Below are 23,077 nucleotides of genomic sequence, written 5' to 3'. Positions count from 1 at the left end.
AGAGAGGGTTTAATAGGCCTTCTCCACAAAGAAGCAGGGGGGAGAAGAAGAGTAAACGGGCTCTCTCACTCCCATCTACCTAGTCATCTATTTTTTCATGAACCTTGTAAGGATTTCAGACCTGTACCACAAATCCAAACACAGCTGAAGTCAGCCCTGAGGTTAAAAAAGTGTTGAGGACAGAATAAAATGGACAGAAAGCCAGGGTAAAAAGAGACCACAAAATAAAGATCTAAAGAAGGTACAGAATGCATGTGGAGCAACACATTCATGTAAAAACAAACATGCCTCACTCTCATTTACCTTGGCAGAACTACAGCCGATACCAGAGGTCATGCAGATTTAACCATATCCTTTCTATTTGTCAGTTACTTTTATACCAAAAAAAGCAAATAAGCCACAGACAAGCCTAGAGGAAGAAATGCAAGGCATGATGAGTGTAGAGGAAGGGAGGCCAGCAGGAGGAATTCACCTACATCAGATGAGTATGAGGGAAGAGAGTGAGAAGGACAAAACAAATCATAGAAAGGGAGAGAAATCTGCCATCACTAAGAAAAAGGGCAAAATCAGAAAATTCATTATATGAGAAAAGATTAAAGAATAAGTCAAAGAAGTTTAAGACCTGAGGCACTTCCAAAAAGTGTTATAACTAGAAAGAATACTTTTTTCTCTCAAGTGTGACAAGTGAGCATTGTCTCAAACCAAAACTGTGCCAGTCTTTGCCCACACGGCTCTAATCACAAGCTAGAGAGCCAGGCCGACACTCAGTTTAGTTCCTCTGACTTCAGCAGACAGGGTCTGTTCCTGGAGAGTCAAAGCACATCTAGCTTTACCAAAATAATCTAAAAAATAATCTAAACTAAACCAATATACACCTGAACTCTGCAGAAGAAGGATTACCTCTATCATGCTCTTATTCCACCACACTTCTTTGTCTCTCAAATGACATTTACATCTCTTAAATTGTAAACACACAGACGGTCTGCATAATCTGCTAAGGTCTGCAATCCTGCGGGCCTAAGACAGCAAAGATGTTCAAAACATTTCCCTCAAAACATTCAAACAATGAAATCACGTATTTGTTGAAGAGAAGTTTGGTTTGGGTGCTGACAAGACTTTCTGCCATCACGCAGAACAGTTCCCGAAACTAGGTGGTTTTGCTGACAGCTGTGATTCAGACACAAGTCCCCAGTCATTTCAGCATATTGGTTTTATCATCTTTTAAAGTTGTCCGTAGTCACTATTAAAAGAAACCCACAGAATTCAGCATAGCAGAGGCAAACTCAATCTGTGCCTTTCAAAGAAACTCAGGACTAAGCATCCTTGGAACAGCCCCACCCGCCTCCTAGGAAGAGCAGCATCTCAAGGTCACGTTATAAACATATCTCTCTGAGAAACACTCTGTACTGCTTCTGGGTGCACAATTTGCACAAGAGAAAAAGGAATGGCCTTTGAAGGCAGATAAACTATTACATTTTTACCAGGTGAAATGTTTACTAAAATAAATCTAGTCTTTTCCACTCTTGGTTATTATCATAACACATATGGTAACTGACACACAATTAATGATGCTTCAAACCAGGGTTCTTGGAGGAAAACATAATCCCAACTTTTGAGCTAACCTTGACAAAGAGCCAGGTTTTGGTAAAGTTAAGCAACACAAGTGGCTTTATGAGATTTCCCATTTATTGGGCACCTCTCACTCTCACAACAAGCACTGCCTCAGAGCCAAGGAGGTGAGAAGAGGCACGGCCTAGTCAGCAGCATCCACCACTACTGATGCAGACCCACAAGCAAAGCTCAGCAGACACAACTACCACCTTGGAGGTACTGTACCACCCACACCCTCTTCAGTAAGTTTTCATCTACATGTGCCATATCACATCAACCAACAATGGCATCCGCAAAAAGAATTCTTAAAGAAAAAAGAAGAGGATTTAGGATTCTTCCCTTAAGAAGAATCTCCTCTTTTCCTAAGCATAGTGATCCTATAGAGTGAACGAATATTAGCAGTAACACATTTTAATACACAAGTCTATTGGCTTTGTTTCAAAACTCAAAAGGATCTACAAACTAAGTTGATTCTGTCTTTACAGATTTGAAATGCTGTTCACATGCCATTTTCTGATCTTCTTCTATCTGAGTTACAGAGAAAGATTAAAACCCACATTATCAGTAGATTCTCCAGCAAGCCCAGGCATCTCCAAGACCTGGTGCTTTCAGCACAGCTCTGTACCATATGATCCCTCTCCTTGCTGGAATAAAGTAATCAGACACCACATCCAAGGTGTTCCATCTGTCTGCCTAACCTTCCCTTCTCCTTTCTGAAACAGAAAATCCTTCTAGTGGGGAACACAAAATAAAATCTTCCCCTTTCCCATACAGCCCAGTGCAACCATAGCACACATACACAAAACATATTCCTTACCAATGCACAAGCATTGCGACAAAACTTGGTTCATGAGGAGGCACCTCCAAACTCAGCAATTAGCTGGAAAGAAGTCTGCTCACTAACTAATATATCTGTATTCCTGAAGAGGAAACCAGAACACACTTCCATTACCTCAGAGGAAACCTAAAGAAAGGTAGCATTACTCAGAACTGATTTACTGCCTCAAGCCATTCAGAAAACCTTAAAGTCACTGACATATAAGACAAGCAACTCATTCACAAGAGCTCTTTGATCTTAAATACAAATAAAATTAGGTCAATATTAAAGATTTTCATTCCTTGCCATATAAGATGCACAAAGGCTAAGAAAAGCTTTTCCCTTTCCTTCTTTTAACACTCAAGTTATTTAACAAGTAACATTTCTTTCACATGACTTGAAACATTTTCTCCCTATTCACTTGTCATCACCCCAGAACTTAACTATTGGTGAAAAGGCACAGGGGGAGCTGCATGGAATGTTTTCCATAGTCCCCAAGGACAAGTCAGATCAGAGAATTTCAATGTGTTTCACGTGTGGGAAAAGAAGGAGCAAAGTGCACCTTTCCCAATGCTTGGATTAAAAAGAAAAAAAAAAAATTTCATTAATTTGTTATTCAAAGCATTCCAGTGATTTTTTAACAGATGAAGAGGAGAAAGCCTGTGCTGTCACTATTAATAAGCTGACATTCTTTCTTCCCCCACAAGACCACACCAGAAACACAGGCGAAGGCAACAAGTTAAGGGAGCCCGGAGACGTGCCAGCTCTGTCAAAGCCCCAAACCCTGTGGCACAGGGACTCCTGCGTATGCACCCTCAGGTGCAGGGTATGGCACTGGTGCACAAAACGCCTGCTGTGAAATGAGAGGTCCTGGAGCAGGTCCAGAGGAGGACAACTAGGCTGGTGAAGGGACTCAAGCACGAGTCTTGTGAGGAGAGGCTGAGGGAGCTGGGGCTGTTCAGCCTGGAGAAGAGGAGGCTCAGGAGAGACCTCATCACTTTCTACAACTACCTGAAAGGAGGCTGTAGCCAGGTGGGGGTTGGTGTCTTTTCCCAGGAAAAGATCAGCAAGACAAGAGGGCATGGTCTCAAGTTGTGCCAGGGGAGGTTTAGGTTGGATATTTGAAAGAATTTCTTTACAGAGAGGGTCATCAGACATTGGAATGGGCTGCCCAGGGAAGTAGTGGATTCTCTGTCCCTGGAGATTTTTAAAAAGAGACTGGATGTGGCACTTAGTGCCATGGCCTAGTAACCACAGCAGTTGTGGATCAAGGGTTGGACTTGATGATCTTGGAGGTCCCTTCCAACCCAGCTGATTCTATGATTCTATGAGAGAGGTCCTTCACATCCCAGACTCCCCCATGGTTCTCAACACTGCCCCTTTTGCTCCTTCTTCTGTAACAGTACATCATTAACTTCATCTGCTAAGCAACAGCGGTTTACAGGATAATCTAAGGATATAGCATCACCTTGCATTTTCGATTTAACATGCTTGATTGTGTTAGGGTGGCTTTAAAATTCTATTTATTTGCTTCCTAAATCAACCCAGAGCTCTCATATGCAGCAGAAGGCCCCTGAAGCTATCACTGTAATGTGATATCTGCTCATAAACGTCAAGATACCAATTTTAAAGGTATTAAAGCTGCTGTTTAGTCATGGTAAAATATACTAATACCTTCCTCACCTCTGTTACAGACAGCAACACAGTTAAATGTGAGCAATTCAGTTCAGGCCTTTCTGCAAAACTCATTTAAACAGAAACCTTGCCAACTGTAGGACAGCACATCATAATTCCACCACAAACACAAGTAAAAGAAGCAGGGGTACCATGAGGCTCACTCTATGAGATCCACCCACCCAGTCACCCAAGGACATTTAGACCCTTCCTCTGAACAGTTTTTAAGAGACCAGAGGGTCAGCATGCAAAGTCTTCCCTCTCTTTGGCTTGGAAGTGTGAAAACTGATCCCAGCTACCACTAAAGCAAAAGAAAGCACACCTTTTGATTAAAGCACATCATTTTGCATTCAGAGGTTTGGATCATACCTCTGTCATGTATTTCCTGAGCGGCTGGGCATAAATTACATCAGTTGCCCCATGTACTTCCCTCCCACATCCTCACTCCGAAGTAAAGCACAGTGGATAACTAGAGTATCAGAGGAGAATGACACAAGAGTTCCACTTCCTTCTATGTTTATACAGGAGATTACCATGCAACTGACAGTGAAGTTTAAAAAATAGTGTGCAATATGAAACTTCAAGTACCTCAGGACTGTAGCTGCCGAAGGAAGATCCAAGATACAGCCCAAAAAAAAGCCCCAGAGTTAATTAGAGAAAAGATACTTGGATTTACAACAGGCTGAGATTTAAACGTAAAATTCGTAACCAGACTGAATTCTACTAGCTGAGCTTACAGATAGGGAGAAGCAATATAATGACACAGCTGGGAAAAACAAATAATTTAAAAAAACAAACAGGTCTGATGGGAAAGTATACCCTCCAGAGAAGCAGACATTTGGAAAAACCAGTTTGAATGTCAGGCACTTAATTACAATCCTTATCAACACTATCAAAAAAACTAAAGTATTTCCATAATTCTCTCCTCAAAAACAGTAACCTAGATTAAATGGATGCTCAATAAAAGTTTAATTTACCTGAACAGGAAAGACCCCAGTGCTTACTGCTGAGGCACATAGAAAAGACTCAAGGCACTGACTGCTTTTTACATTGATAGTTCTTCTCAACCAGATCCCTCAGAACTTCTGCAGAAATAAACCTATCTATGGGTAAGTTCCCAGCCTCCACATAAGAGTGCAAAGAATACCAATTCAGGGCAAGCACATTCACCTCTTGGGAAACGCAAAAACAGGTCATTTACTTATGAGTCTTCTGAGAAAATGGATGTTTCCCTTCCGCGATGGGCAAGGGGGCTTTCGCACGTCAATCACTTTCATATTTCCACTTACAAAGGCATCTTTACTCCTACTATATGTCCCACGAAGTAGATGGGACTGTAGGAGCTGCTACATGCATGGTACAGAGTGGGGTCAACCTGTCCAATCCTAAGACATCTAGAAGACATAAAACTGAGATATTCATCCAAAGTTCCCATTTTAACTAACGGACAAAGACTCAGGTAAAGAGCAATTTATCTCATCCTAGGATAGTTATTCTCAGATGCCATTCCCCTGTTTCTCCCCCCCCACACACCGTGAGTCCTAGAGCACACAGCTCAGATTAAAGGCACAAGGACAGTAAGCAGCCCACCCCTACTTAAGCATCTTTCAAAAGTACCATCCAAGCCCATTGTACAGAAACAAGCTGTAAATTACTGAGCATCTGTGTGTATCAACAGCTCTTACTACAAAATGCATTTTTCACCTATCAGGCCACTAATAACTGGAGCTAAACAGCACTATCAGTTTTTTTGGGAAGCACAAAAGAAACTTAATCAGGGCTTTCAGTCAGCAAACACCTCAACATTATTTGCAAATTCTGCTGCACCAGTTCCCCCAAGCATTATTTTGATTATTGCATTAGCACATGGTAGTGGACTACAGCTAAGAGTCCATCAGCATTTTGATTTTCTTTATGTGGGTACATCCTACATGCAAGGATTTATAACTCAGCTACAAGTATTCCCTCTTGAGAAGAGCTTTGCACAGTTATGCTTCCTTTTAGGTACTGTACTGAATTTCCCTTGGGAAGTATAAAAATGAAGAAAAAATAATAAACCTAAATAATACTGGGGGGTCCCTGACTCTAAGATACATAAACCCAAGTAGGGCACAGTATACTCTGTGATAACACATTAAGGTCCATGGACTGTAAGCTTTTCTTTCCTGAATTTGAAAACAAAAGAACCCAATATCATTAGACAGTTCAAAGTTTAGTGAGCAAGTTTTGAGACCAGTTTATTTTGGTTTGAGCTTACAGCTAAAATTAGAATCATGAACTCTTGCCCACTGTCATCCCCTACAGCTACTCTCACAAAATCCCATGAAGAAGCAATTGAAATTACCAGAGCTTAACTAAAATTGACTGTTGTATTTTTAAGACTTCAAGTAATTTTTAACAGTGCCAAATGCAAAAATCCTAAACAAAGTGCATCAGCTTTGAGGTAAACCAGAAGGAGTAAACTATGGCCTTGGTAGTCCTCCGGAAGTTAATAAAATTCAGATTTGATGCAATTAATTATTTCAAGCTGCTGTCATTTTTTTACCTACCTAAGTAACACTCTCCCATTTCACCTCTGTCCTCCAGTGAAGTTGCTAGGTGCAGGAACCAGAGCCAACAAGTCCACACCAAGGACTGGTCCAACACAGAATGATGGTAACCCAAACATTTATACCTAAAACCAGCACGATTTTCAGAACCCTAAAATATGCAGTGAAGCTAAGGGGAACTCCATGAACATACCAAAAAGAGAAGTCATTTGGGAGGATAATACACCATAGAGTGAGTAGCCAGAGAAAGCAGAAGGGTGTCATGAATGGACATGTGGACTTGCACTTCCATGTGGAAAGCAACACTAGAAGAAGAAAAAACCTCAGAGGCAGGTACAGAGTGGGGCAGCATCCATGCCTCCAAAGCTGCAGATCTAAGATGACCAGAGGGATCCTTTTGGGCTTCCTCGGCCAGGGTGGTAAGAAGAGCATTAAGCAAGCGGACCTCACCAACAGCCCCAGAGCCAGGGAGTTACTGGGGTGCTCAAGTCACACAGGGGCAGGGGACAAAGCAGACAAATGGCCATGGCACACCACCAACAGTGCCAGCAGCCACATCCCTGACCCCAGCCCACAGCAGACCTTCTCCAGGGCCAGACCTTGCTCCAGGAGGAGTGGCTACAGTCCATGCAGCTCCTTTAGCCACAGGTACAAACCTATGAGTCACTGTGATCCCTGCACAGAGAACAGCTCTTATCAACATGCCATGGGACAGCTCCAAATGGAGGTGACAGAGACATACCAGATAAGCACTATAATACCAGTATAACTGCATCCATGTTAGGAGTTTTACCACATTAGCTGTTTAATTGCTAGACAGGCTGATCAGGACCTGTTAGCACTTGTAGTGTCCTGTTTGCATAATAATAATGACAGCTACAGTGCCAGAGCAACTCAGGGAGGGGCAGCTCCAGTGGGAAAGCAGCATTTTGCCACTAGTGCTAAACTATTTCCCCCAAAAGACATTCCTTATTCTGGCATATGGTCACAACATGGCTAGGTGGGCTAAAGGAGGTCTCCTCAGCCTGGGCCATGCTAAAATCAGCATAAAAACCTGTGTAAACAAACATTCCCCTGGTGTGCATAAGCCCCACAGCCTGGCTGGCTAATGAACTCCATAATATAACTTTCATAATATATATATTAGTTTTTAAATATAAATTATATATGCTAATGTGTTTCTACTGACAATTAAGCTGTTCCTTACTTTTTCTTATATTAAGCACTTTCCTGACTCAACGCAACTTTTTGTTTCCCACAACTGTGAACAGTCCACTAATTAATTCTCAACACATAAGCCAGATTCTTCTTCACCTTCTGATTTCTTCTGTAAATTCACCTTCAATAGACTGCTGCTCTCTCAACTGTTCCACTATCTCTTCCTAACTCCAAATATTCCCATAGATTTCATCCTTCACTTACAACTATAATGCAAGATCAACCAGGAGGACGACACAGGAGAATCCCTGGGAGATGTCAACACCCTTCATGCCTGCTACAGTTGAGCTGCACAGGGCACTAGATAGGAGTTAGCTGCACCAATTTCTAAATAAAGTACAAAGAAGCCTTCTGCATCCATACATCTTTCCAATCCTTATGTGGCTCAGAAGTGCAAGTCCTCTGCAAGGGTCAGCATCTCCACTCCCCAGTCTCTGTGATTTCATCTTTTTTTAGTGGTGCTTTTCGGAGGTTTCCCAATCAGCAGAAAATTAAAATCACCACCACTGAGGTCATGTTGTAGTTATTCATTACACTCAGAACAGCAGACTTCACTGTGCTGCAGGATGACAAAGCCTGAGAGAGTAGAGGACTGCTCTGCCTGTAGGACTACAGTCTGCATTTGCTTCTCTTTCGGAAAGCTGATCTGTCCTTTTTCTAACAGTGACATAGCCACCACACAAGTTAGGACTGCAGAGTCCCGTGGCCACTTGGGAGAAGATACATCAAACCTTGCTCAGGACATGACAAGGGACCGAGAATGAGGCTTAGGTGGAGGTACAATGAACTTCTCAACAGCATATTGACCATTCCGCAGCACTCCACAGTTTGTAATCAGTGCCGTATTTGTTGTGCCTCTGTGAAAGTGTTTCACACTGCATTCAAGGCAGAAAATACACTTTGGAAATAATACCGAGATGCAATGTCAAAATCCTCTATATTCAAAGCTACCTCAAAGTTCTCAAGAGGTATGTTCAGCTGCGCGTTTTTTCCTCCCCCTTCCCATAGCTGCCCGATTTTATAGCCAACAGTATCTTTTCTTGAGCCTGTGCTGACCTGAGAAATAATCGGGGATGCATAACTACAAACATAAGGTATTTGATAAGAGAACTCTTGAGCAAAGCTATGAGATCCCCTTCCAAATCCACCTCTCATTCAGCAAGCTGAATTCTTTCCACCACTTTCTGTGGGCTGGGACCTAAAATAACGACACAGATAAGGATCTTATTGTAACTTTTGACTATAGTCAAGCTCACATTCTGCAAATCAATGCTACTGATCTTAAATATCAATGTCATCCAACATCTTGGGGAGCCAGAGTGTACAGTCAGAAATGTAAAACGGGAAAAACAAAAATACCACTTTTCTCCAAGGAAAACAGGTCTCAGGAAGGTAGGTACACTACCTACTGAGCTGAAATCACTCTTGCAACAGAAAGTACCACTTGAAAAGAAGATGACTAGAACATAATGCATATACACAAACACACGCTAGACCACATGAGAAAAGTCAGCTAGAATTCTAGTCCAAAAATTTATACTAAAAAAATGTATATGCTGAAGGCAGAGAAATGCAAAGGGTGAGCACCTCTTGTAATGCTGGATTCCCTTTGGGGACGTTCCTCTACATCATTCCCTAGGGTGGGAGGTGCAGATCTGCTATCATCACAGAGCCCAAACCATGCATTTCTGCACACTACCGTCAAGGCTCTGGTGCCTGGAAGTTACAACATGCCACCAAACTAGGCAACATTACTAGGAGAGAGCAAAAATTAAACAAGAAATGGAAGGTGTAGCTCCCTGGTTTTCCCCTCGTCTTTCTTCAATATCCCAAAACTACTAAAAACCCCTACTCTGGGCCTTACCGATAAAGCTCACCTTCCTCATGCCTGCAGCAAGGTGCAGAGACCTTGATGGGGAAAACCATCCACCTATACAAACCCAGAGAAATGACCCCTACCATTGCCAATGGGGAAAGAGCACATGCATGCAAAAAGGAAAGAGAGAGTACGAGATGATTTCAACTGAAATTTTATCCACACCAGTTGAAATATATTCCTACAGAAAGCTAAAAAAAATTCTTAAGAGTCAGCATAAAACTCTGGGCTAGATCTTTTTCCATCCATCACCTCAAAGCCCTGCACACACTCATGTTCCCATGTCCCAGAGTGCTGGGTCCTCTTCTATTTACTCCAGGAATAATGAGTCCCTGCCCCAGGAACCTGCAATTTGATTTAAGACAAAATACAAAAACCCACACATTTTGCAAACAGACAGATGGACTGGGGGAGGAAGAATAAGAGGGACATGTGGTTACCCACAATTGACACATTGCTTTCTTTTCTCTTTTTCTTTTTTTTTTTAATAAAAATAAATATCAGTAATCCCCACTGGCCACCTGCCTAGCTTTTGTATATTTAATTAAGAAGGATTTGGGTGATGGAGAACTGGTCAAAAGTTCAGTCAGTTTGGGAGAGGACAGGAGGATAAACATCTAGCTGCAGGACCCAAAAAAAATGTCTGTATTCCAGCCACTGCCTGGTCCTTTGCAATTTCTCCAATGGCAGACACTCACTTTGCAACACAATCCACGAAAAATCAGAGGAGGAAGGGAAGAAGGGCAGTTCATACTTGAGAGAGCTGGTCTGGACCAGTTCCTGAAAGCCAGTGACCTCACTGATCCTGAGTACAGTTTGTCTTTATAGTGATAAGACTGGAATTGTATTCATGTTTAACAAAATCACTTGAATCCACAATGATGTCCCTTTAGCAGTGAAAGAAACAAAGAGGAGAGGGAGGTGGGAAAAAAAAACCTTAACTGAGTTAGTAGAGAACACCAAGCACTGTCCTCTCTTCCTACCCCCCAACACAGTCACCTCCTAAGATATAAACTCCATTAAGACAAAAACAGGGTATCCTTAGCATGGGAAAACAGTTATACAAGTTTTAATTTATTTTCAAATCAGCATTTAAACGATCACATCTTACATCATTTCCTTTTACGAGCCAGCCGTTAGACAATACACATCATTTACATGAAGTTTTGGAAGGCTGCAACATAAATCAACAAAAGAAGCCTTCACTATGAATTAACTATTACAAGGCTCTCAGAAAGTCACACCAGCCTTCGTTGAGGGCAATTAGGAGTATCAACCCCAATTCTCATCTTTCTGGTGCACTCCTGTTACGTCTCAGAACTCCCACAAAAATATCCTTCCCCCCCAGTCACTGCTGCCACAAGAGAATTACAATGTCTATCTGTGAGATGTAACAGCACACTCACAACAGCTATTTTAAAGTGTTAGATGTCTTAAAAAACACAGACACACACACATACAGAAAACCAGAAGTGACTGAGCAAGGTAACACAGTTTAGTCTCAACAGCAGAGTTAAAAAGCCTCTATGAACGATCAGGTGGTAGAAACTTCGAAATTTTAAAAGTATTAACCAGTTGCCTTTAGTTCACAGGTAATTTCTGCAATAAAACAACAACAACAACAAAAAAAAAAAAAAAAAAAAAAAAAAAAAAACACAGAAGGGAAGCAAACACCTAGTTCGAACCTTATCTTGAGACCAATTTCAGAAGAGTTTTCATTTGGTGCAAGCCAAACTTCAAATTAAGCTTACAACTGGATGTGAAAAACTAAAATCTAACCACAGCAATACTAAAAATGCTTCTCCACTACTTGCAAAAGATCAAAAAAACCCCTTACGGCAGCTGATCACTTCGTGAGCTGGCTACAAGTTCCAGTTACACCGAAGCAGGACTGGCCTCACTCAAGAGGAAAGAAGAGGGGTGGCACATCCATCCCCCATCCCAACCGCACCACAAGCCAGCAGCAAGCACAAAAAGCACAATTGCATGCTAACACCATTATTTCTTGCCGATTCCTGTGCCATTCACATCCTCCCCTGCTTGCCCCTGGCGGAAGGTGGCACAGGCTGCTGGAAGGGGGGGCGGCGGGGCCGCGGTGGGAGCTCCTGCCCGCTGTGCCCCCGCCGCGGGCACAGGGCGCTGCCCGGGCCGGCCCGCACACGCCGCTCGGCTCCCGCCAGCTGACTCCGACCTACTGAAGGGAAATTCCTCCCTCCCAACGCCAGCAAAGGCGCGAGGCTCCTTAAAAGTTTTAAGACTGCCGACCCAGGGGGTTCTGTGGCCGATCCTTCCTGCCTCGGCTCCGAGGGAACTCTGCCGGCTGTACTTGGCAGCGTTTAACCCTTTGCTTTCTAACTAATCTAAGAGACGCAACTTCCACGCCATTGTTCTCGGGGTCTGCATCAACTATAAAAGGGCAAACAACTTCCATGCGGACTTTGATTCCCCGGGATTTCAGAGGAGCAGTAGAGGAGCTCTGCTTGGCCGCAGGACAAATGAGCCATCCCCACCGCTGCCCTTTGCCCTGCGCTCGGCAAAGGCTTCCTCAAAACACCCCTTTCTTTTAGCTACCCAGGGCTGGGGAACCTCAGGCTCTTTTTGCCCCCCCCCCAGTTCACCATTTTGTAACAAGTTCCTCTTGAAACGCAAGACTTCTTCACATGGGAGAGGTGTAAGCAAGGTTTCGAAGATGAAAATAATGTAAACTCTACAGACTTCACAATCATAGGATCACACAATGGTTTGGGTTGGAAAAGACCTTAAAGGTCATGTAGTGCCAACCCCTTTGTCATAGGCAGAGACACCTTCCACTACACCAGGTTGCTCAAAGCCCAGTTCCAGCCTGGCCTTGAGCACTGGTAAGCATGGAGCATCTACAACTTCTCTGGGCAACCTGTTCCCAGGTTCACCACCCTCACAGTAAAGAATTTCTTCCCAATATCTAATCTAAACCTGCTCTCTTTCAGTTTAAACTCATTACCCCAATTTAGGCACAGCAAATAAAACTTAGTATTTTTAATACCTCACCGCTATGGTCTCAGGCCCACAGTACACTTCGCATAAACCAACCCATTCAATGGCATAAAATCCCAGGAGGGTTCACACTGCTCAGTGACAGGGAGTAACTCCACTTGTATTTAGGTGCCAAATATCCAAGTGCTGCCCTCACATTTCCTGCTTGCTTATACATCTATACACCTATATACAGCTAAATAAAAAGCTAAGTTAGAACTAGCTACAGAAATATCACTAGCTAGAGAGATCAGCTATTTCCAGCAAGCTCAGTTAAGGCAAAGAGGAATAAAACAGGGCTGTTTTCTGCTTTTCAACAGGTCGGCGCAGTCCCCTTCCCACCGCTGCTGGAAAGCAGACTCCCCAGCAAGGCAAACGACCTTCGGCATCATCGGCGGGTTTATGAGCTAGACAAAGAGATAACGTCATGCCCTCTCCCACTCCCTCCGTGTCCTCCCCGCAGTGGCAGGTAGCCAGCCAATCCCGCTCCCGGGTGACATCATCGCTGATGCCTATACTCGAATGTGGAAGTACATCAAACTACATCTCGGAGCACGGCTCCTCAAAGGCAACCTACACCCCACCCCCCAGTCCTTGGGGATGACAGACCGCTTAAAAGGGAAATAAAACCATCCAGGAAGAGGGATTTCAAGAAGTGGTTGCTGGGTAGGAGGAAAGCGGAAAGCAACAAGCAAACACAGCGTAACCTCGTTTTTCCCTCGATTAAGCAGTTCCTATGAAAGCCCTCAAAATGTACACACAGAGTTTCACCTCTGGGTGTTCCTGGAGCATTTTTCCTAACAAAAAAGTGGCCAAGAAAAGTTAAATACTATTGCAATAATTAATTTTTTTTTACATAACTTCATTATTTTAAGAAGAAAGATCACAGAATCAGAGAATGTGCTGAGTTGGAAGGGACCCACAAGGATCATCAAGTCCAACCCTTAGCCCTGCAAAGGATGTTTATCACAGCAAGGAAGTCTTTTGGTTTAGTATTTTTTGTTTATGTAAGGCTCTGTTAGGTGTCCAGATTTTCAGTCTATGTATATAAATGTGGGCAAATGCCTAAGAAGAAGAAGCAGTGCCAACCCAACCTTAAACAACTGTCAATCCACTACTGTCTGGCAGACTCTATAGCAAGCAAGGAGAGTGCCTGTTGCTCCCCCTGTTATCAGTGACACCCGACGCAATGCCCTCAGACATCAGGTCTTCATTCAGCTCTTCCAAGTCAATAAATGCATGTTTTGAGTTTAATTTCTAATGCTAACTATTCTGGGAGAGTTCTAGCGTACCTAAGGAAAAATAAATTTAAAATTTCTATTGTCAAGACTGTTAAACCACGGAAAACTTTGCCAATTAACTCAAAGCATTAACAAGCAAGCCAAGAAACAATGCACCAAATTGTAATAATTAACAGGAGAGTTTCAAGTCACACATTCACGCCCTACTTTTTTTTTTTTTTTTAAAAAGGGTTCAGCTGATGCAAGCTCTGGGAGCAAAAGGATTACAGAAAAAAATTAAATTGTGTCATTTCAATTTTCAGAAAAAAAATGGCGAAAAAATTAAATGGTCATAGTTGTGTCAAAGTGCAGCTTCTTACTCATCTCCTTCCTCTCCTCTGACTTTTCGAGCCATATCCTTTTTTCCATCTCTATGCCAACAGCAGCAGCCTGGTTATTCCACCTCAAGTCTTAAAATGCAATTCACACACTGCGCAGGCAGACTACTTCTCCATCAGGAAGGCTGAGGTTCACGCCCTCAAAACATACTGACATGCGTTTCATTTGCAGAAGAGGCACCAAAGTGCTTTATTTAGTTACTGGAGCTGCAAGCAGCAGTATCTTGCCATCAGGGAAACTCACCAATTACACTGCCTTGTTTATAAGCAAAAAAACCAAACCAAAACAAAAACACCAACAACAACAAAAAACAACTAAAAAAACCCAAACAAACAGCTACTTTCAGTTCTCTCTCCTTCCCTCTCCAAATGTATCTTGCATTTTTACAGTTTAAGCCAAGTATTAAGTCTGTGTGAATAATTAGTCATCCTGGTAGCTAACACTCACTGCAGTCATGCAATCTCAAGATTTGTTTGTTCCACTGACTGCACACTAAAGTGGAAAAAAGAAACAAAAAAAAAAAGTAGGCTAGTTTCACACCCACATGGGCACTGTCCGATTTCTATTTTCTAAAGTCATACACTTGTCAAACAGGTTATTCTGGGAATTCTGGTTTTCACAAAATAAGCTTTTCCTGCTTCAATCACTTATTACTGTCACTCTGCACCCCCCATTACAGCACAGCCCAGTGGGATCAGATGCAGTTGCCCCCAACTCTATAGCTTCAGCACTTTGAAGGTTTTCCAACAAGGAAACCGGGTGACAATTTTAATTAAGGACAATGTCTTTGTCTAAAGTCACTGCAGCAGCAGCAACTTCCATGAGGATTTCCAGCAGCAAATTAGAATAAGCCTGTGGACCTATTTGTATAACCTGGCCACATTCTGACAGCGTCCACTTGGTTTGGTCATTTCTCTAGAGGGAGCACAGGGAGGAATAAGGACAATAAAGAGCTATTTCACCATTTCGGGATGGGTACTTAGGAGAGCAATTTGTGCCCCTTTGAAAAAGCAGAAGCCAAGAAGCTGACAAACTTGTCACGGCCAGCAACAATGACAAGGACAACACTTTTACCACCCCTCACTGTTCCGTTTGCCACAGCGGGTGGCTCGCCTGCAGCCGTGTGCCCAGCCCGGCGCAGGCACCGGGAACCCTCTGGAAAATCGGCAACAATAAAAGGAGAAAAAATTCTGCACAAACCTTGTAAACTTGCCCGTACGTGCCATTGCCAACCACTTCCACGAGCTCAAAAATCCCAGCGGGGTCCTAGGAGGAGGAAGGGGCAACGGGGTCGGGGGGGGAGGGGAGCAGGGGGAGAAGAGAAGCGGGGTTATTACATTTTTGTGAGGCGATGGCTGCTGGCAGAGCCCAGCCAGCGAGCCCGGCTGCTGGCGGCGTGCAGCTGTTGCGCCCTGCTTTTCCACGCACATGCCAATACATGCAAACAAAGGAAAAGCAGCCCAGGGCCGCGCTCCCCCCGCCCGCCCCCGCGGGAGGGCTCCCCCCACGCGGCCGCGGGCCCCCCGCGCCCCGGCACCGGCCCCAGGCCCGGACCGGCCGCTCCCACCCCCGCCGGACCGGCAGCCCTGGCAAGGGGCGCGCCGGCCCTGGGGGGCCCCCGCCCCGGCCCCCGGCACCAGCACTCACCCGCAGGGAGGAAAGGTCGATATCCACCAGACTTTTTGCAGGAGAATCGTTCGCCATTTTCCCGTCTCTTCTTTTTTTTTTTTTCCTTTAGTATTTTTTTCTTCTCTGTTAAATAATAGCGAGGCCGCTCCCCCCTCCCTGGAGCAGCTGTGAATTGCGCGAAGCTCCGCTCCGCTGTTCTCCTCTCCTCCCTTCCGCCCTTCCCTTCTTCACTCCAGCCCCGCCGGGTTGAAACTCTTCAGCATTGGGAGGGGTTGGCGGGGGGGATGATGGATAGATAGATGGATGGTGGGAGGAGGAGGGGGGAGAGGGAGGTGAAGGAAGGAAGAAGGAAGGAGAGGGGGTGTTGCGGTTTGTCCGTCTGTCCTCCCGCGTTGCACTGCGGGGCTGGATCCTCCCGAGGATCCTGGCCGGCCGGTCGGTGGGTGAGTGGGTGGGTTGGTGGGTGCCCGCGCGTCCCCGGCGGCAGCGGGCTCACACCATGTCGCGGCGGCGGCGGCAGGAGCGGCGCCGGGGCCGGCAGCCTCTGGCAGCCTCACGATGCGCCCCGCGCCCGGGCATGGCACGGCACGGCTCGGCTCGGCCCAGCCCGGCCGGCGGCGCTCACGCCGGGAGCCGGCAGTGGCAGCCGCGGCCCCGCTCTCGCATGGGGGGGCGGCTCACGCCCAGCGGCGCGGCGGAGCCCCCGCCGCCTCCCAGCCCTTCCCGCGGCGCTGCCCTCGCATCCAACGGCGCCGGGCACCGGCGGGCACGGGCTGCGCGTCCCGGCGGCGGCGGGGCAGGGGCGCGGGGCTGGAGCGGGGTGTTGCGAGCCAGACAAAGATAGCCGGGGAGGAGGAGGAGGAGGAGGAGGAGGAGAAGGAGGAGGAGAAAAGGGATACAAAATATACTGAGAGCGAAGAGAGAGAGAGAAAACAGCTCCCCCTTCCCTTCTCCAACAGGAAAAACCGGCGGAAACGCGCCCGCACCAGAGCACTGCTGGGTAAACTCGCAGGGAGAGAGAGACAGAGGGACGGAGGGAGGGAGGGAGGGAGCGCGGGCGGGCGGGCGGGGAGAGAACCGGCCCCACAGCCCTGCCCTCCCCGCCGCCCAACAATAGCCCTGGGGGCAGGGGCGACTGAGGGCGGCCCCTTCCCCGCCCCAGCAGTGCCTGGGCCCTGCCGGCGGGGAGCCCCACGCGTATCTGCGGCAGGGCCGTGGGGCTGCGCCACTGGCGGGCTGCTGCGGGCAGCCCACGCTGCCTGTGCCCCGCGGCGAGGGCAGGGAAGGGGTCCTGCCGCCCCCCGGCCCCCGCCGCCCCTCTGGGGGACTGCACAGTCAGCGTTGGTCTGTCGCGGCCGGTATTGACCATGGGGTAGGAGGATTTTCCCTTCCCATCCCCCGTGAGATGACCAACAAAATGTCAGTTTCTCCCTGCCCCGAGACCCCAGGCCTACAGGAAAAATATTCCTGCCTCATCAGAGACCTCTGCAGAAAGAGAGTCAAATCCTAGCCCCCAGAACCAGACCCAACTGTCATGGTGTTTTATCACATCATTTCTAACAGAACTGTCTCAGGCCCCATTCCCACCCAGAAGAATCCTCCAGCAGAATCTGAATAGTGGAAAAATCTCATTAACCTCTTTCAAGCTAGATACATCAGGCATTTGCACACAGGTGTAAACCTTGGCAGGGTTTGTTTCTCACTGAAGTTCTTTATCACACTGATATGGCAAAAATGTTACCTACTTGCAAGAGGTTGAGTTACATTTCCTGTGGGAACCAAGGTTTTCCTCTCTCTTCTACTTTAACCACAAAATTACATATACATAGCTATAACTATCACAGAAACATACTTTTAAAACAAAGCAAACCTGTTGAGCAGAAAGTGTAAGGATAAATTACCATAACAGTTTAATGGTGTACATCATTTTCACTTAAAGTGTAGATACAAAGAAAGGAAACTCCAGCCTAGGCCAGGAAATTGTTTTTCTCTGTACGGCAACCTATAGTTGGAAAAAGGCAAATTATTTCAAATGAGTTTGACACTGGGTCCACCTGAGTGCATGCACACAGGAGTAAGATCAGGTCTAGAGATGCAGTAGGTTTTGAAAAGTGGATTTCCACAAAGGTTTATTGTCATCACCCTGGTTTGTATTACATGGCTTATTTAACTTTTTATGCATAAGAGAAGACTTGGAAGGTCAGCTCCATTGCCTGTCTGCCGCAGCGTCCTGTCTGCAGGTGTAGCCAGTGCTAAATGTTGAAGGAAGATCACAGGGATACTTTAATCGTCCAGTGATACTTCCTTGGGGTATCCTGCTGGTTCTCTACACCTCAGTGTGTTCTTTAGCAGCATTTGGTATCACTGCATTTCCTATTCTCTGATGATTTTTTCCTTCCATTAGATTGCCCATTTACTTTGTGGATTCATACATGCTTCTGGCCCTTATGGTGTCCTCTGGCTCAGAGTTCCAAAGCTGAACTAGCATGTTATGTGGAGACCACCTTTGTTCATTGGCTTTGAACCAACATGTGCTAGATTGCAAAAGAAAAAAAAAAACCTGCTGGTTCTTGTGTTGGAATAATTTCCTATTCAATTTCTCCATTATATTAATTTTTTTATAGACTTCTGTTGTGTTGTGTTTCCCATCAGTTTTTGCCAGCTGGCAAATTCTGGTCTTTTTAGTGATACCATGAATGGAAGCTATTCAATATTTGCCCTTCATTGAACCATTTCTGTTTCTAATGCCTTCTTTTTTAAAACAAGGAAGTGGATTTCCATATCATGTTCGCGATGGGTTCACCATGCAGTGTCATGGTGATGTCCTGATTACTAGTCTTCTCTTGATACTTCCTTTTTTCACTGTTGTTGAGTATGACTAAGACATTTCTGTGGAACATGTCTATTATAACTCCACAATCCCCTTCTGTAATGTTAATACTACCTCAGGGACTGTTGCTGTGTATTTCTGGATGCTGAAAGATTTTCAAGCCCAAAGTCTGAACCAAAAGTTTTCCAAACCCAGTATATGTAACACTTTTCTTGTGCCCCTGAAAAGTACAGCCCAGGTTTTTTAGAGCTGAGGATCTGAGCCCAAATACACATTTTCACTATTCTAGCTCTGATGTGGCTCCACCATAGTGTCCCCTCTCTGCTCTGAGCTTGTTTTAATGCAGTGAGTTTAGTTCTTTGTTGTGTTTTAGTGTTATACCAGAAGACCGCTGAAGAAGGAAAAGTGCTAACAAGAAGATTATGAATCCTTGAAAAGTAACGCATCCCCTAGCTTCAGGGAAAACAATAGTTTTCATAAAGCAGTAAATGCCACAGGAGAGGTTCCTGCTAGTTCCCAGGGTGAAGCACCATGCCGCCTCACCTCCGTTTTCCTTCCCACACAAGCAGCAGGATGAAAGGCTTGCTTTCTTGAGGAAGAAGCCTCTCTGGCTGTGGCCAAAACCACTCTGTTCACATGTTCATCATGCTCTTCAGCACAGTATACTTACCCAGTTTGGAAAGTCTAAAGGTTAAAAGATCAAATCTAAAACCACTGGAAAGAGGATGAGTGGTCTGTTTTAACTCTTCCTCGCAGTGAAACCAGCACCCTGAGGAGACAGTGAGACAGCCATCAAAAATCATAATGAAGATGAAACACAAGGAAAGGCAATTTCAGCCCTGTGGATAGTCATGCCACACACAGAGCACATACGGTGTTCTCTAATGACAAACAGAGAAGAAGCATCAAAAAATCTGAGTCAGCTCCATCCATTTGGGAACAAAGCAGGAGAGAGTTGGGGACCTGTGCACTGATTTCCATCACCCTCCCTGCTTGTTGCACAGTTGCACCCATCCTTGCTTGTTGTGCTTGTAGCAGTTGAGGAAACAGAAGAGCTGTAGCTGCCTGAGTAGTTTCAGCATTCCTGAAAGAGGGGTGCTGAGCCTCCCTTTCTCTGGCCATTTATTCCTGTTCTCTGGCACCTCACCCCTTGTGTCAGCATAAGCATTCATACAGCTGTGCAGTGAGCCAGGACTCATAGCAAAGCTAGCCCATGAAAGGAAAACAACTTCTAATGTTACTGTTGATCAGGTCTATGGGCTGCTTCATCATGTGCCTGCTTGGGCAGTTGTGTTGACAAAAGGGAGAGGGGCAGAAGCTGTATGAGGGAAGGAAGTGTAACCACAGCATTTCCTCTTGGTTGTGGCTATGGCTTAAGCCAGTTTCAACTCTCGGTGGACCCATAGGGGTAGAACTAGAGAAGCTTCCTTCTTTACTGGAAGAAGAACTGTGGGAACCCAACAGTTATGTTCTAGCCACAAAAGAAATTCCTTGCTCTCAGTTTGTTGAAACTGTCTTTGTTTTATTATTTTCTACATTTAATGTGCTGGGGCCCTAATAACTGACAGAGATGTAGAGGTCATCAACTGCACTAACTTTTTATGAGCTTAATCATTAACAGTATTCAGGGAGATGAGTAAAGAGACAGGAAGTTCTGAATTTTCATTTTGTTTCTACTACTGATTCATTCCATAGCCTTGGGGCATCTCATTTCCTGTCTCCCTTCCCGTTCTCTGTTTAGAATATGACAGTGATTTTGACCTCCTTGATAGTGTGAAGTGTTAGACATATCACCCATCATACTCTAGGAAAATGGTTCTCTCCTTGGCTGAAAAAGTCTGTGAGGGTGAGGAATATCACAGGACAGAGTAGTGTATGAGGCTGAGTGAGACTTTGCACAGGCTAGCTCTCCTGCTGCAGGTGGGATCCCAAGGCCAGAGGGTGGTTGGGAGACTAGCTTTTCTCCTCATGCTGGTGAGTTCTTCTCATGCTGGTGATTACAACAGATCCTGGGAGCAGATCAATTACAGAAGGATGCCACACAGCTTCCTCCACCTTATGCTCCTCTCCTCCTCTGTTGCTTCCACCACCATCTCACACCTCCATGTGAGAGCTGCTCTATGTGATCACTGCTGGCACACCCAGGTTCTTACATACTGCATCTGAATGTCATATGGGTGGATGTGTTCCTACAGCTCTGGTTGCCCAGTTGCACACACACTGCTGCTGGTGACTTCCTGCTGCTTCTCCCTCCTCAGGGTACTGTACTACCTCCCAGACCAATGGGTTACCCTCGTTCCAGCATGCAGGCAAGGTTCAGGCAGGTAGCTAGACCCCAAGCTTGGGGAAGCACAGGTAGATGTTGCTGTAGGTGACACGATGTTCCACAAGGCTAAAAAGGAGCAGCTTTCCACCAGCTGTGTGCTTTGAGGCCATCACTGTTCACCACCTGGCTGGCTTCCTCTGTTAGCATTTGGGGGACTAGACTGAAAGCACTGAAACACAGGGACTGCCTAAATATAGCAATCCCACCAGCGCAGGAAGAGTGGCATCGTGAGTCAGAGCACTTTCCTCAGCTGCTTGGTACCAGGTGGGAAGGCACAGTACTATCAGCACTGTCAGCACTTTAGAGGTGCCCACCTTTTCCCATCCCCAGCCAGACTCCACATCTGTGCTGTTTTTTTAGCTGTGCCAGTACAGCTCCCTTGTGTAGTGATCAGGTAGCTAGACTGATCTTAGCAAAAAAGAAAACACCATCTTTATTTTTTTGCAGGGGTTGATTCATTTCTTTTTAATGCCCTGCTTTAAATAACTGGTGGGCAGTAATGTGAGAGCAGGAATTCCTCAAGTTGTTGTCGCACAGAGATCTAGGTACCATGAAACCATGTCCTAAAAGTTGTTTTGGGGAGAAACTGCAGTATAGCCTAAGGAGAAAAGTTAACTTTAGTCCTGTAATAATTAGTATCACACCTGTGCAGTACTGGAGCACCCAGCAGTTCTAACTTAATCCAGATCACAAATGAACATATGACAATAGTCTTATGTAAATAATATAATACAGTGTTTGTGTCATCTTTTATGCTGGATGTGGTGAAGAAGGATAGTACCTGGTCCATTTAGAGCCACAGGATGTGGGAAGCTGATGGCTGAAATGGTATGAAGTTTGCCAGGATAATGTGCTTCCAGAGAAATCTGTGAACAAATCTAAACCAGCGGAGTGAAGCTCAATAATTTGCATCACCTAGCTGGGGCATTTTCAATCTGATTCTGAACATGCCCACACAGGATTTACATCCATGGAGCACAGCCTCCATAAAGAGACTGCTCCTGTACACAAGGAAGGGTGATTTCATGCCGCCATAGTCTTTTCTCTGACTCCACATCCCTAACTGATCTACCCAGACTGAATTCACAGCACAGTCCAGGATCTTGCACTTCATATCAGGCTGCGAATTGTCAGTCCTGCAGCCAGGCTTAAACCTGGCAAAAATGCATAAACTTGATATGAAAATACTGTTGCATGCTTGGGCTAATGGAGAAGATCCCATGTATATTTTTCAGGACTGCCCATGCTCTAAGTTTTAACAAGCTGTTTCTTGTCCTGCTATCTGTCACGCAAAGCATGCAATTACCACGTGACTGGCTGTCACAGGCTATCTCTGCTTGTAGCTAAGCTGCCTTGTAGTTATCTTCCCATGACCCAACCGTGCCACTTATTTCACCTCTTATACAGGGCCCTGAGCCGTAACTGTAGTGGCTATAAGCAAACTCTTTTCCTCCCTGTCTGAGTCAGAACTCCTCAGGGAGTGTGTCTGTCCTCACATTTGTCTTGATTTGCTTTATCTCACCCAGTGGCACCTGGGGATGCTCACCCAGGGTTTCTGAGAGCTGTCCTTCTGGATGATGAGCAAGGCAGAGAGACAACCTGCTCACACCACATTTGTTCCTCAGAATAAGAAAAGTTGCTTTGCCAAGATGATGGTGGCTGTGGCTCCGCAGGCATTTACAGGCAGTGCTTGTGTAAGGATCTCCCAAGCCTTCCCCACTAAGCAACGGGCATGTATCCTATGCTTTTTCTCCTGGTTTTTGGCTCCTGTCACTGCATTGTCCTTACAAGAGCCATGTGACCAAACAGGTAACTGTTGGAAATAACACCTCTGTTGAGATTTTATTTTGTTTTTTCCAACTCAGTTGTGCTCACAGTGTGGTGAAGGCAGAAATAAGCAAGGCATTAAGTGTGTA

At 45.3% G+C, this 23,077-nt stretch overlaps 1 protein-coding gene across 13 annotated transcripts in view; it reads right to left on the bottom strand.

Moving 5' to 3' along the window:
* MAP4K4 (mitogen-activated protein kinase kinase kinase kinase 4) overlaps positions 1 to 16,164 on the bottom strand; it is a 170,480-nt gene extending 154,316 nt beyond the window's left edge. For all 13 annotated transcript variants that reach the window (XM_064646328.1, XM_064646329.1, XM_064646335.1 and 10 more), the window contains exons 1-2: positions 16,024 to 16,164; positions 15,577 to 15,642 (exon numbers count right to left, since the gene is read on the bottom strand). In XM_064646328.1, coding sequence (XP_064502398.1) covers positions 15,577 to 15,642; positions 16,024 to 16,080 — 123 coding nt within the window. In that variant the 5' untranslated portion in view covers positions 16,081 to 16,164. The remainder of the gene's footprint in view (positions 1 to 15,576; positions 15,643 to 16,023) is intronic.
* Positions 16,165 to 23,077: the final 6,913 nt, after the last annotated feature.

The sequence above is a fragment of the Pseudopipra pipra genome, chromosome 2 (assembly GCF_036250125.1).
Source record: "Pseudopipra pipra isolate bDixPip1 chromosome 2, bDixPip1.hap1, whole genome shotgun sequence".
Lineage (NCBI taxonomy): Eukaryota > Metazoa > Chordata > Aves > Passeriformes > Pipridae > Pseudopipra > Pseudopipra pipra.
Note: the sequence above shows the minus strand (reverse complement) of the source record. Positions and strands in the feature narration are given on the sequence as shown.